The following is a 12898-nucleotide window of genomic DNA, read 5'->3' as shown; positions in this document are numbered from 1 at the left end:
TAAAGTTTTCTTTAAGATAGGAGGCTTCGATTGATTCAGGTGTCAAATGTATGTATGACTGTCATTCTTATGAGATTTTGAAATTTATAACCATGCAGTAGAGATGTGTGGTCCCTGGCCTTGATATCACCCATGCTCTCCTCTCTTCCCAAACTAGCATTTGTCTGTGATGAACAATATTTAAAAATAACAAAATTCACACAACATGATTCACTTCTCCGAAGAGCCCTTGTTGTGACAACGGGGACATTATTAGTGTCCGTATAGTTTATAAGCTGGAGGTATATGGAGTTTTGTACTCTACTTGAACGCCAACTCTCGATTGAGTTTTAACTCTCCGAATTTCTAACTACCTGTTGATTTAATTTAAAATGAGTGATGAATTGGAATTTTGATGTTTGAGAATGAAATTGCCATTGTATCAAGATTTCCTACACTCCAGTTCCGTATAAAGCCAATATGTCTCATGTTTGCCTGATATGTAGCTGAATGACCCTTTCTTACCCATCCCTCACCTCAGTATGGCTTGTCTTCTAAAATTTCACCCTCAACACTAGATCAGTGGACTAGTTCTTCACATGAATTTCTTTGCTTTTCTCTCGCTAGTGGAAGAAGAAAATCATTTTCATCACTTGACATTCGCCGTGTAATCATGTTTCGGCACCGAGCCAACAGTTTTGATATGAAAATTTAATAATAAGTCTCTTAATTTCTTCGAGCGTTTTCACCTTCAGAAAATTATTTATTTGCTTGTACTGAATGTTTTGCGTTTCCACTAGGTACAGAAGATTCACTGGTTTTGTGGACAGGGCTGATGTTTTCTTCTCGCTTTTTGCATTCGTTTCTTAGCGGCGTCGTTTCTCGATTTACCTGATATGACCTTGGTATGAATTGTCGCAATGTTGAACATATTAGCCCTTCTAATAAAAGTAGAAACAACTTCAAGTGATATCAATCAATACACACCTTGTCTCTAATGTGCACGTGATAACTGTAATGTATCTTTGGTAAATTAATAGCTGGTTTATACAAGAGGTTTTTTTTTTTTACCATATACACCACTCTTGGAAAAGTATCCAATACCTTTCAATTAAGTGGAAATTTAAGGTGACTTATTTCTGCTATCGGGTGCTAGCCTGTTCCATTTAAGATTAGGTAATCCATCCAAATAGGTTATAATGAAATCTCTACTTGTACATATGTGACGATCATTCATCTCAAATCATTCCACTCAGAAAAAAAACTGCAACCAATGAAATTCGTAATGATATCAGCACCTAGGCAATGATTAAAAGAATGTAACCCAAGAAAAAAATCACATTGCTTTCCCTGCAATTTAGTGCTCTATGCCGTCAATTTTCACTAGATATCACACTGCGGAGGGAAATGTTCTCTGTTAAATTTAACTCCTTTGAACGCTACAAAAAATATTGTTTCATTCTCTACTAATAGATTTTCTCTGTACACATATTTCAACTTCTGAATTCATTGAAAATAACATAACCCTGATTTTCTTCCCATTTCAAAACTCGGGGAAATATTAATGCCTCATTGCAAAAAGTGTTAAAATTTTGGCGCTGGTTTCTTTATTCGTATGTGCAATATTTGCACATTTCAATTTGCCAATAAAAACACATCTCGTCCACTGTGTGTGTTGTATACGTTATTCTGTTGTCTTTTATTTCCTTAATTGTTCTGGGGGGCACTGATGATGTTTTGTGTTAGTTGTGTTAATCTGAGTGACTTGGGAACATGTGGTGAAGTGCATGTCGCAATTGTCGCATTATTACTCTTCATATTTCAGTTCTTGGTTTGGAAGCTATTTTCCTAAGGTTTGAATCTTGTTTCACTGGAAGTTACTGATCCAAAGTGTTCTTACTATCAGGCTAGTGGAAGAAGAAAATCATTTTCATCACTTGACATTCGCCGTGTAATCATGTTTCGGCACCGAGCCAACAGTTTTGATATGAAAATAATAAGTCTCTTAATTTCTTCGAGCGTTTTCACCTTCAGAAAATTATTTATTTGCTTGTACTGAATGTTTTGCGTCTCCACTAGGTACAGAAATCAGCCCATCTGGCCTATCAGAGTGCAGAATTTTTGATCGAAGTTGAAAATGGTGCATTCTGATTAGTTGATTCATTGATTATCTCGAATTGTGGTCCCTGGCCTTGATATCACCCATGCTCTCCTCTCTTCCCAAACTAGCATTTGTCTGTGATGAACAATATTTAAAAATAACAAATTTCACACAACATGATTCACTTCTCCGAAGAGCCCTTGTTGTGACAACGGGGACATTAGTGTCCGTGTAGTTTATAAGCTGGAGGTATATGGAGTTTTGTACTCTACTTGAACGCCAACTCTCGATTGAGTTTTAACTCTTCGAATTTCTAACTACCTGCCTAGTGGAAGAAGAAAATCATTTTCATCACTTGACATTCGCCGTGTAATCATGTTTCGGCACCGAGCCAACAGTTTTGATATGAAAATTTAATAATAAGTCTCTTAATTTCTTCGAGCGTTTTCACCTTCAGAAAATTATTTATTTGCTTGTACTGAATGTTTTGCGTTTCCACTAGGTACAGAAGATTCACTGGTTTTGTGGACAGGGCTGATGTTTTCTTCTCGCTTTTTGCATTCGTTTCTTAGCGGCGTCGTTTCTCGATTTACCTGATATGACCTTGGTAACTACCTGCCAAAACGGGTTGAGCTGAGTGCGTAACAGAATTCAGCACCCTTGTCATGTTAAATGGCGCATGTAATAACAAATGCGTTATGCTTTTAACTTGATACGTACGTTAGTAGACTATTAGACGCACGTGAAATTTCACAAGACATAAGTACATACCTTTACTTAATTGTCCGATTTTAAAGTCCAGATTTCAAGAAACATGTGTAAAGCTAGGATTACAATGAGGTCATTTTATGAAGTTTGTGAACAAAATCATGTCCTGAAACGAATGTCTTAAAATATCTCACCAATCTAATTAATCATACCTAATGGCATAAAAATCAACAAAAACTCATACAGCTTGACATAATGATTACATAAATAGACCCATATACATTCCAGCTATATTCTCAACTCTGTACTTTGCATGTCGCAATTGTCGCATTATTACTCTTCATATTTCAGTTCTTGGTTTGGAAGCTATTTTCCTAAGGTTTGAATCTTGTTTCACTTGAAGTTACTGATCCAAAGTGTTCTTACTATCAGAAAGTTATGATTATCTTGTAATGTTTACTATTGTTGTAGAGATTGATGAAACTAGGTCTCCGAGTTTTGAGCTCTTCTTGTGGTTTTTGAATTGCTGAAATTTTATGTGAATAGTTTTTTGTAGCGAGTTGATCAAAACAAATTTGGCATAGAGAGAATGCAATATCTTTTAAGCTCATGACCAAAGTGTAAACATAATTATCTAACTTATTTCCTGAACAAGTTTTCCAATTTTGTGCTCATTTAGTCCCCTAATAGTGCTATCGTTTTGATAGTTAAAGATGGGCAGATGTTACAAGAACTTTTAGATAAAAAATGTGGTCTCTGGATTAATTTTATACATATCCAATTATCTACCATTGAAAAAATGCAAATGTTTGTCCAGCTTTTTGTGTTTTGTTCGCAACTTAACTGTTTCTGTTTATCGAGGATGAGAGTTCATTCATTTTAATCTTAAGCCACATTAGGACACCCCCACGGTTAGGTAGTAATAGTAAGATTTCGCACTGTTCCACATAATTTTCCCAAAATGAAACCCTGTTTCAAACTTCTTTGAGCGGATAAGAAGGCACCAAAACTCACGAAATAAAAAAATAGCGAAATCTAACTAATACTTTTATTTGTTGGCAGAGCAAATCTTGAAACTTTTGAAGTGATATTGTTGACATTAAAATCAATTCCCAAGCTGTACAAACTCCTAGTTACACCTGCAACAATATAATTTATCTGATGTTCTCTTATTAAAAATCTTCAAATTGTTGAGTTAATTAGAGCTTGGTCAACCATGTCTCTTCAGGAAATAATCCAACTTTGCTAACGAAATATTCTTGTGGGAATGCGAAAAAAATTTTTGCACTTTAATTAATGAAAATATTTCGTTAGCATAGTTATTGAAAATTATGATGTTATATGTGCATGGTTTTCCACTAACAAAGAACCTTCCCCCTTTAATAAAGAACATTTGCCCCCAACGAACTGTTCAATACTAACGTGAAATATCCTTGGCGTAATCTAATCTGTACAAAAAAAAGAACCAAACAAGGAAAAACAAGTCGTGTAAAAGCTAACATTAAATTAACATTACAACCATCTGAACTAACTCGGCCTTTCAATAAGTACCTACTATACCCTTCTCGTTAACCATCTAATTCATTAAGCAATCAATCACTAACTTGAGTGTTGAAATTAGTTTGATTTCCCCTCCATAAAACGGATTTGTTAGATTTAGAACATTATAACCATGGATTTAACCATTGAAATCATATGAAGTTAACTTGAGTTTAAACAGCAAAATAATGGATTTCGACATGAAGTGAACTTACATTTAGACAGCAAATTAATGGATTTTGGCATTTGGTAACTAATTATATCAGATTTTTCCTCCTTTCGTTTTTCTTTGGTTATGACAAGTTGAAGACACACTGTGAAATATGCACGCCTTGTGATGTTGAGACTATCTCGTCTGCTATGGACGAGGACTATTAGTATCTCATCCATCTCGAGCTCATCACTGTGGTAGTGGACAACTTACAACGTGTGTCTTGTTATCAGAAAAACTTTCATGTCCAAAAGAAAACCGAAAGACCTCCTCTATCTCTCTTTCCAAGAACTTTTTTTTTCTGTGTGTACTTTACCCACTTTTACCCACAAACAAACAAAAAATATTCGTTGTCAATTTTTGTTAACTGGCAAAATGTTGTGTGTTTTGCCTCTATTGTTCAAATGTTCGCCACATATTTCACTCTTGTGCCGTCAATCATGTGCCAATCGAACTCGTTGTGTGCCGTGCCATGGAATCTGGAATATTACCCTCCCCTGTCCCCCCCTCTCTCTCATGTTGGAACTGACGTGACGGCTGATGCTGATGCTGCTGCTGGATGAAATAATATTGTAGAGCTCACGGGCTGCATCGTTTGAGGATGACGAGGATGGGCATTTGATTTACAAAAACGGCGACGTACTCCAAGATAGATGTTCGTGAACTTTTAATTTTTTTACCCAACACTTTTTTTTCTCTATCTACCTATTTTTCTTCATCTTTTTTTTATCTCTCAATATCGATAAGACATGTAACAGGTATTTTCTCAATTAGTTATTAAGACATTTGCTCAACCCTTCTCTACACAGTCAACAAATTTGAATTTTTCTTCTCATGAACTTACGAAGATTACCACCAACTCAATGGTGTCCCAGGGTTGAGGTTATGGGCTTGTATCTTAGAGGTTGGCAAATCGATAACGTACTTTATGGCGAAGAGGATGGGCATTTGATTTACAAAAACGGCGACGTACTCCAAGATAGATGTTCGTGAACTTTTAATTTTTTTACCCAACACTTTTTTTTCCATCTACCTGTTTTTTCTTCATCTTTTTTTTTATCTCTCAATATCGATAAGACATGTAACAGGTATTTTTTCAATTAGTTATTAAGACATTTGCTCAACCCTTCTCTACACAGTCAACAAATTTGAATTTTTCTTCTCATGAACTTACGAAGTTTACCACCAACTCAATGGTGTCCCAGGGTTGAGGTTACGGGCTTGTATCTTAGAGGTTGGCAAATCGATAACGTACTTTATGGCGAAGCTCTCGCTACAAGTCCCAGTAGCGACATTGAAGAAAAGCAATTTTGAGGTAGACATTTGTATAAAAGCTTTGCTTAACCAAGTGAATACCTTGGAGTTTGAAGCTGGGAAAAAGGGTATTTAAGTAGGTACAGAAAAAACTCAAATCGTTTGCGAGCCTCGTTCCCTCCCGAGTAGATGCTGAACGATGGAATCACGGGTTCGACTCCCGGGCAGTGTGACTTTATTTGCAACCCTAGATTAGAAGTGAGAAGAGATTGATGAGAACAAACAGATCCTATTTACTTTGATTCATTCTCAATCCGTACTTGCAAATGTGAAAAGGTTGAGAAATGCAAAATCTGGGTAAAGTTTTATGACGTTAATATTACTTGTGTATGAGATGGGTGTAAGGAAAACTCTTTAAAAGTACAACTAGAATGTTCAGAATGAGGGTATGTCTTCAGAGTATGAAATGAAGGCATTCTCTACTCTTTTGAAGGAGTCAGACTTTCTTTGTCCCTTTGGAAAATGTAATGGGGTCTCGTCCTGAAAGGTTCAATAGGATAGGAAAGCGCCATTATTCGTTAACCAATAATTTTGTTTGTGTTCTGATTTCCTTTGCAGTTAAAATTCTGGCCACCCTAGGAGAAGGCACTTTCGGAAAAGTCGTCAAAGCGAAGAATTTACGGGAGTAAGTATAAGAATAGAATATTATTCTTATAGAATTCTTATGAAAAGTATAAGAATAGAATTACCGCTCAGAAAATAGAATCGAATTATTGAGTTCAAAGTTTTCTATTGTTAACGGCATTGATCTGCGCTAAATATAAACTTGACTGACTTATCTCATCCCAATGTAAAGTCAATGTTAAAGGTTCACTCTACTCTACCGTATTACCGGTGGTAATTGATTATCGGGTCAAACTTGATAACGGAAATTAAAATACCACGTGGGTATCATATACGTATTTTCTTTTTACTCTGTCCGTATATTTAATGCGTCTTTTTTTTACTAATGCACAATCCGCCAATTATAATTTGGTTTCCTATCACCCAGGGACAAAAAAAAAGGAATTAGACCCCCAAGAAGGTCGGGGAAAAAACGAAACCAAAATTGCATTTCTAAACGGTCTGGCAGATATTTCTTTAGGTCCAGACCACATTTGAAGATATATATAATATATATACTCAGTTAGGTTAATCAGCCTAGTTTTACTCTGTCCGTATATTTTCTGCGTCTTTTTTCTTTACTAATGCACAATCCGCCAATTATAATCTGGTTTCCTATCACCCAGGGGCAAAAAAAAAGGAATTAGACCCTCAAGAAGGTCGGGACTCGGGAAAAAAATGAAACCAAATTTGCATTTCTAAACGGTCTGGCAGATATTTCTTTAGGTCCGAACCACATTTGAAGATAATATATATACTCAGTTAGGTTAATCAGCCCATTTATTTAAAGTCAATATTTAAGGGTATTTGAGTGAAATTTCGAGTGTATGGCCGCCATACACGCCCTACATGGACGCTACGTCACTGCGTGCTGCTGGCTTTTCCCGGCTCTACTCAGACTGGTTGAGGTCAATGAGAGGTACATTACACTCTCAAATGAATTTATTTATTTAGAAGTTTACACTTATTTGTTAATTCGATATAAATCTCTCAATGTCTTAACCGGGACTGTTCCACGATAAAGAGCTTGACTAGGATTATTGGTACCAAGGCAACTAAGGGATTTACCCAGAATCACGTAACATGGATTTTTCCTCTCCATGGCTAAGTAATGTTTATTTATAGTGCTCGAATTGCATTAACGAGTCATTTCAAATCACCAGTAATGAAATTAATTTGTCAATTATTGTGATCAAATCAATTACCCATGTGTGTGTTTTTTAATGGGTAAAATAGGAGATAACCTTCCTAGATGGTGTATAAATCAAGGCGCGTTCACTCGCCTAGTAATCAGGAGGGCCTGGGTTCAATTCCAGCCAGGAAATGGAGCTGAACCTTCAGGTGGTGTTAAAGAACTCTTTAGTTCTAACTGATCGGAATGAACAAGCAACTGAATGGGAATTAATGTGCCTTGAAGTAATACTTCGTTCTCCGAACGGATGGCTTTCCCCTCTCTTCGATTTCGGGACGATAAAACCTCAGTAGTCACAGTTCTCTCTATCAAACCTTTGTTTTTACTATACTAGTAATGACAAAGTATTGCAATCGGTCCATTTTTTTATTATTATTTTATTTTTATTGTGGATTGGAAATTATATCTCTTTTTCTATCTTTTCCGACATTGAAGAAAAGCAATTTTGAGGTAGACATTTGTATAAAAGCTTTGCTTAACCAAGTGAATACCTTGGAGTTTGAAGCTGGGAAGAAGGGTATTTAAGTAGATACAGAAAAAACTCAAATCGTTTGCCAGCCTCCTTCCCTCTCGAGTAGATGCTGAACGATGGAATCACGGGTTCGACTCCCGGCCAGTTGCAACTCTAGATTAGAAGTGAGAAGAGATTGATGAGAACAAACAGATCCTATTTACTTTGATTCATTCTCAATCCGTACTTGCAAATATGCAAAAAATGGTTGAGAATTCAAAATCTGGGTAAAGTTTCATGACGCTAATATTACTTCTGTGTATGAGATGGGTGTAAGGAAAACTCTTTAGAAGTACAACTAGAATGTTCAGAATGAGGGTATGTCTTCAAAGGGTATGAAATAATGAAGGTATTCTCTACTCTTTTGAAGGAGTCAGAATTCCCCTGTCTCTTTGGAAAATGTAATGGGGTCTCGTCCTGAAAGGTTCAATAGGATAGGAAAGCGCCATTATTCGTTAACCAATAATATTGTTTGTGTTCTGATTTCCTTTGCAGTTAAAATTCTGGCCACCTTAGGAGAAGGCACTTTCGGAAAAGTCGTCAAAGCGAAGAATTTACGAGAGTAAGTATAAGAATAGAATATTATTCTTATAGAATTCTTATGAAAAGTATAAGAATAGAGTTACCGCTCAGAAAATAGAATCGAATTATTGAGTTCAAAGTTTTCTATTCTTAACGGCATTGATCAGCGCTAAATATAAACTTGACTGACTTATCTCATCCCAATGTAAAGTCAATGTTAAAGGTTCACTCTACTCTACCGTATTACCGGTGGTAATTGATTATCGGGTCAAACTTGATAACGGAAATTAAAATACCACGTGGGTATCATATACGTATTTTCTTTTTACTCTGTCCGTATATTTAATGCGTCTTTTTTTTACTAATGCACAATCCGCCAATTATAATTTGGTTTCCTATCACCCAGGGACAAAAAAAAAGGAATTAGACCCCCAAGAAGGTCGGGGAAAAAACGAAACCAAAATTGCATTTCTAAACGGTCTGGCAGATATTTCTTTAGGTCCGAACCACATTTGAAGATAATATATATACTCAGTTAGGTTAATCAGCCCATCTGGCCTATCAGAGTGCAGAATTTTTGATCGAAGTTGAAAATGGTGCATTCTGATTAGTTGATTCATTGATTATCTCGAATTGTGGTCCCTGGCCTTGATATCACCCATGCTCTCCTCTCTTCCCAAACTAGCATTTGTCTGTGATGAACAATATTTAAAAATAACAAATTTCACACAACATGATTCACTTCTCCGAAGAGCCCTTGTTGTGACAACGGGGACATTAGTGTCCGTGTAGTTTATAAGCTGGAGGTATATGGAGTTTTGTACTCTACTTGAACGCCAACTCTCGATTGAGTTTTAACTCTTCGAATTTCTAACTACCTGCCAAAACGGGTTGAGCTGAGTGCGTAACAGAATTCAGCACCCTTGTCATGTTAAATGGCGCATGTAATAACAAATGCGTTATGCTTTTAACTTGATACGTACGTTAGTAGACTATTAGACGCACGTGAAATTTCACAAGACATAAGTACATACGTCATACCTTTACTTAATTGTCCGATTTTAAAGTCCAGATTTCAAGAAACATGTGTAAAACTAGGATTACAATGAGGTCATTTTATGAAGTTTGTGAACAAAATCATGTCCTGAAACGATTGTCTGAAAATATGTTACCAATCTAATTAATCATACCTAATGGTATAAAATCAACAAAAACTCATACAGCTTGACATAATGATTACATAAATAGACCCGTATACATTCCAGCTATATTCTCAGAGCGTACTCGCTGTGTCAAGGTCGTATCGCCCGTTCGAATCTTGTACTTGTAACAAATTAGCTTATGGTTGATTCTGAACGATAAGTCTTGTTTTGATTCCTTAAATGGTCAAAATAAAAAATCACGCTAGAGCTCGACTACTGTTAGACGTACAAAGTGACTTGTTTGATGACTGATTTGGATCTGGTTTGCGACCAGTGATCTCTAGATCCATTGTTTCTTACAAATACTCTGCAAAATTACGGAATAGGAATATTTGGATGTTGATTCAGAATCAATTTTTACTCTACTGTCCCCTCAATACCCACACTGATTTATCTTGTGACTTGGACGGTCACGCATCCACACATCAATCATGCCCAATGTTGGTAATGGTAAACTTAATTATTCCATGACACTGAAGGCAATTTATTTGTGTGCATTTCTCTGCTTCTGCTGGGATTTGAATATACGACTCCAGCTTACCAGGCCAACACATTAAACCTCACTGCCAAGGCAGATAAAACACTTTTCGCGTATCGCATTTATTCCTATCTCTTAGGTTCTGCTAAATGGCCATAGTATATGAAATATCAACACTCCGCGCATAACATTAGATATACAGACTGCTAGCTATGTAGTCTATGTACCCGTAGTATGTACGGATAGGTATCTAAGGGAATAATTAGACATCATGTGCTCCTTGAATTGCGTGGCCTCAAACCATGTTTGCACTAATGTGGTATATGAGGTGTAAATATTGAGCTTACAGGTCTAGAGTTTATGTTTCACTCGGGCCTGGAATTGTCGAAGTGTTCGAGTTTCTGTCGCCAGCCGCTGCGCTGGACGCACTCATCAGTAAGGGCGAAGGGTTTTGTTTTCTTCGTACTCTTTTGTATTACATTACATTGAAACGGGTTAACGAAATTACTTGTGCGGAGTCCAGATGAAGGACTATTGTAGCCAAATTCTCGGTAGTTCTCTAGTAACTCAGAACCAAGGTGGGGGGTTTACGACGATCACCCTGTAGGTATATGTTTTATATTTACATTATAGGTTGGTACATTTTACAACACTATGACCACACTGTATAACTGTAAACCCAGTGATCTCTAGATCCATTGTTTCTTACAAATACTCTGCAAAATTACGGAATAGGAATATTTGGATGTTGATTCAGAATCAATTTTGACTCAACTGTCCCCTCAATACCCACACTGATTTAGCTTGTGACTTGGACGGTCACGCATCCACACTTTAATCATGCCCAACGTTGGTAATGGTAAACTTGATTATTCCATGGCACTGAAGGCAATTTATCTTGAACCTCGGCATTTTGTGTGCATTTCTCTGCCTCTGCTGGGATTTGAATATACGATCTCCAGCTTACCAGGCGAACACATTTAAACCTCACTGCCAAGGCAGATAAAACACTTTTCGCGTATCGCATTTGTTCCTATCTCTTAGGTTCTGCTCAATGGCCATAGTATATAAAATATCAACACTCCGCGCATAGCATTAGATATACAGACTGCTAGCTATGTACCCGTAGTATGTGCGGATAGGTATCTGGGGAATAATTAGACATCATGTGCTCCTTGAATTGCGTGGCCTCAAACCATGTTGTGCACTAATGTGGTATATGAGGTGTAAATATTGAGCTTACAGGTCTAGAGTTTATGTTTCACTCAGGCCTGGAATTGTCGGAGTGTTCGAGTTTCTGTCGCCAGCCGCTGCGCTGGACGCACTCATTAGTAAGGGCGAAGGGTTTTGTTTTCTTCGTACTCTTTTGTATTACATTACATTGAAATGGGTGGCTTTTGAAATGGGTTAACGAAATTCCTTGTGCGGAGTCCAGTATGAAGCACCCAAATTCTCGGTAGTTCTCCAGTAACTCATAACCAAGGTGGGGGGTTTACGACGATCACCCTGTGTAGGTATATGCTTTATATTTACTTTATAGGTTGGTACATTTTACAACACTATGACTACACTGTATAACTGTAAAGATTTTATAGGTTGGTACAACATTATGGGTTTGATGAAAAGACTTGCTGTCCTCACTAGATTTATGCCATGGGAAAGAAAAGAGCTATTCTTATAAAGATAAATGAACCAAGTATGTCCTAGGTCTAGATCTTAAAAGTAATGTTTGTCTTTATGAAGAAAAGGGAATTTTAAGATTTTTAAGTGTATCAAGCACAAAGAGCGTCACAAATGTTGTTCCCCTATTAGTACCTACAGTCCTACACCTCTGTAAATTTTATGATCTGAACTTTGTTTGTCTTTATCATTAATACTGATCTGTATTTGTTTCTGGTTTTCAGTGACTCCGTGGTAGCTCTCAAGATCATCAAAAATGTTGAGAAGTATCGAGAGGCTGCCAGATTAGAAATCAATGCCCTGCAAAAAATCGGCGAGAAAGATCCCAATGGTAGACAGTAAGTAACCTTTATGCTTCCTAGCAGCCCAGGTCTGGAGCCTTGTGGTTTAAAGATTGGGACGATCAATGCAACCGTACCAAAACTCGGGACTCAGGCATCGACAAAAATTAAAAAACCCGGATGGGACCCAATGAGTTTAGGTCCCTCATTCTCAACCCGGAGGTGCTGGGTTTGAATCCCCTCTGGGGCAGAAATTTTCTAACAAAATAATCAAATAAAAGGGGCTGAAGAATAATAGAATACCCACGCAATGAGTCAATCCAAATCTTACTCTGATCTGTGGTATTAAAATAATAACTTTCTTGCCCTTGTTTGTTTCAGCCTTTGTGTGAAAATGTTGGACTGGTTTGATTACCATGGTCACATGTGTATAGCTTTCGAAATTCTAGGCCTAAGTGTGTTCGATTTTCTGGTAAGTTACTCATGAAAGAAAAAGTCCACCCTACTTAGACTCTTGTTTGGGAATGTTACCACACTAATTTACTCCGTCCGAAGACCGAAAAGCCCGGCGGAAAAA

General features: G+C 37.0%; 1 protein-coding gene across 3 annotated transcripts in view; it reads left to right on the top strand.

Annotated features, from left to right (window-relative positions):
• LOC103522754 (probable serine/threonine-protein kinase dyrk2) overlaps positions 1–12898 on the top strand; it is a 43625-nt gene that overhangs the window by 15431 nt on the left and 15296 nt on the right. For 2 of the 3 annotated variants that reach the window (XM_017443656.2, XM_026822871.1), the window contains 4 exons: positions 5115–5193; positions 6411–6477; positions 12265–12378; positions 12703–12793. In XM_017443656.2, the coding sequence (XP_017299145.1) occupies positions 5115–5193; positions 6411–6477; positions 12265–12378; positions 12703–12793 (351 nt within the window). Of the gene's footprint in view, positions 1–5114; positions 5194–6410; positions 6478–8653; positions 8721–12264; positions 12379–12702; positions 12794–12898 lie in introns of all 3 variants that reach the window. The other variant, XM_026822872.1, reaches the window with a different exon arrangement.

Source organism: Diaphorina citri, unplaced genomic scaffold (assembly GCF_000475195.1).
Source record: "Diaphorina citri unplaced genomic scaffold, Diaci psyllid genome assembly version 1.1 scaffold378, whole genome shotgun sequence".
Lineage (NCBI taxonomy): Eukaryota > Metazoa > Arthropoda > Insecta > Hemiptera > Psyllidae > Diaphorina > Diaphorina citri.
The sequence above is the reverse complement of the archived record's forward strand: the minus strand, read 5'-3'. Positions and strand labels throughout refer to the sequence as shown.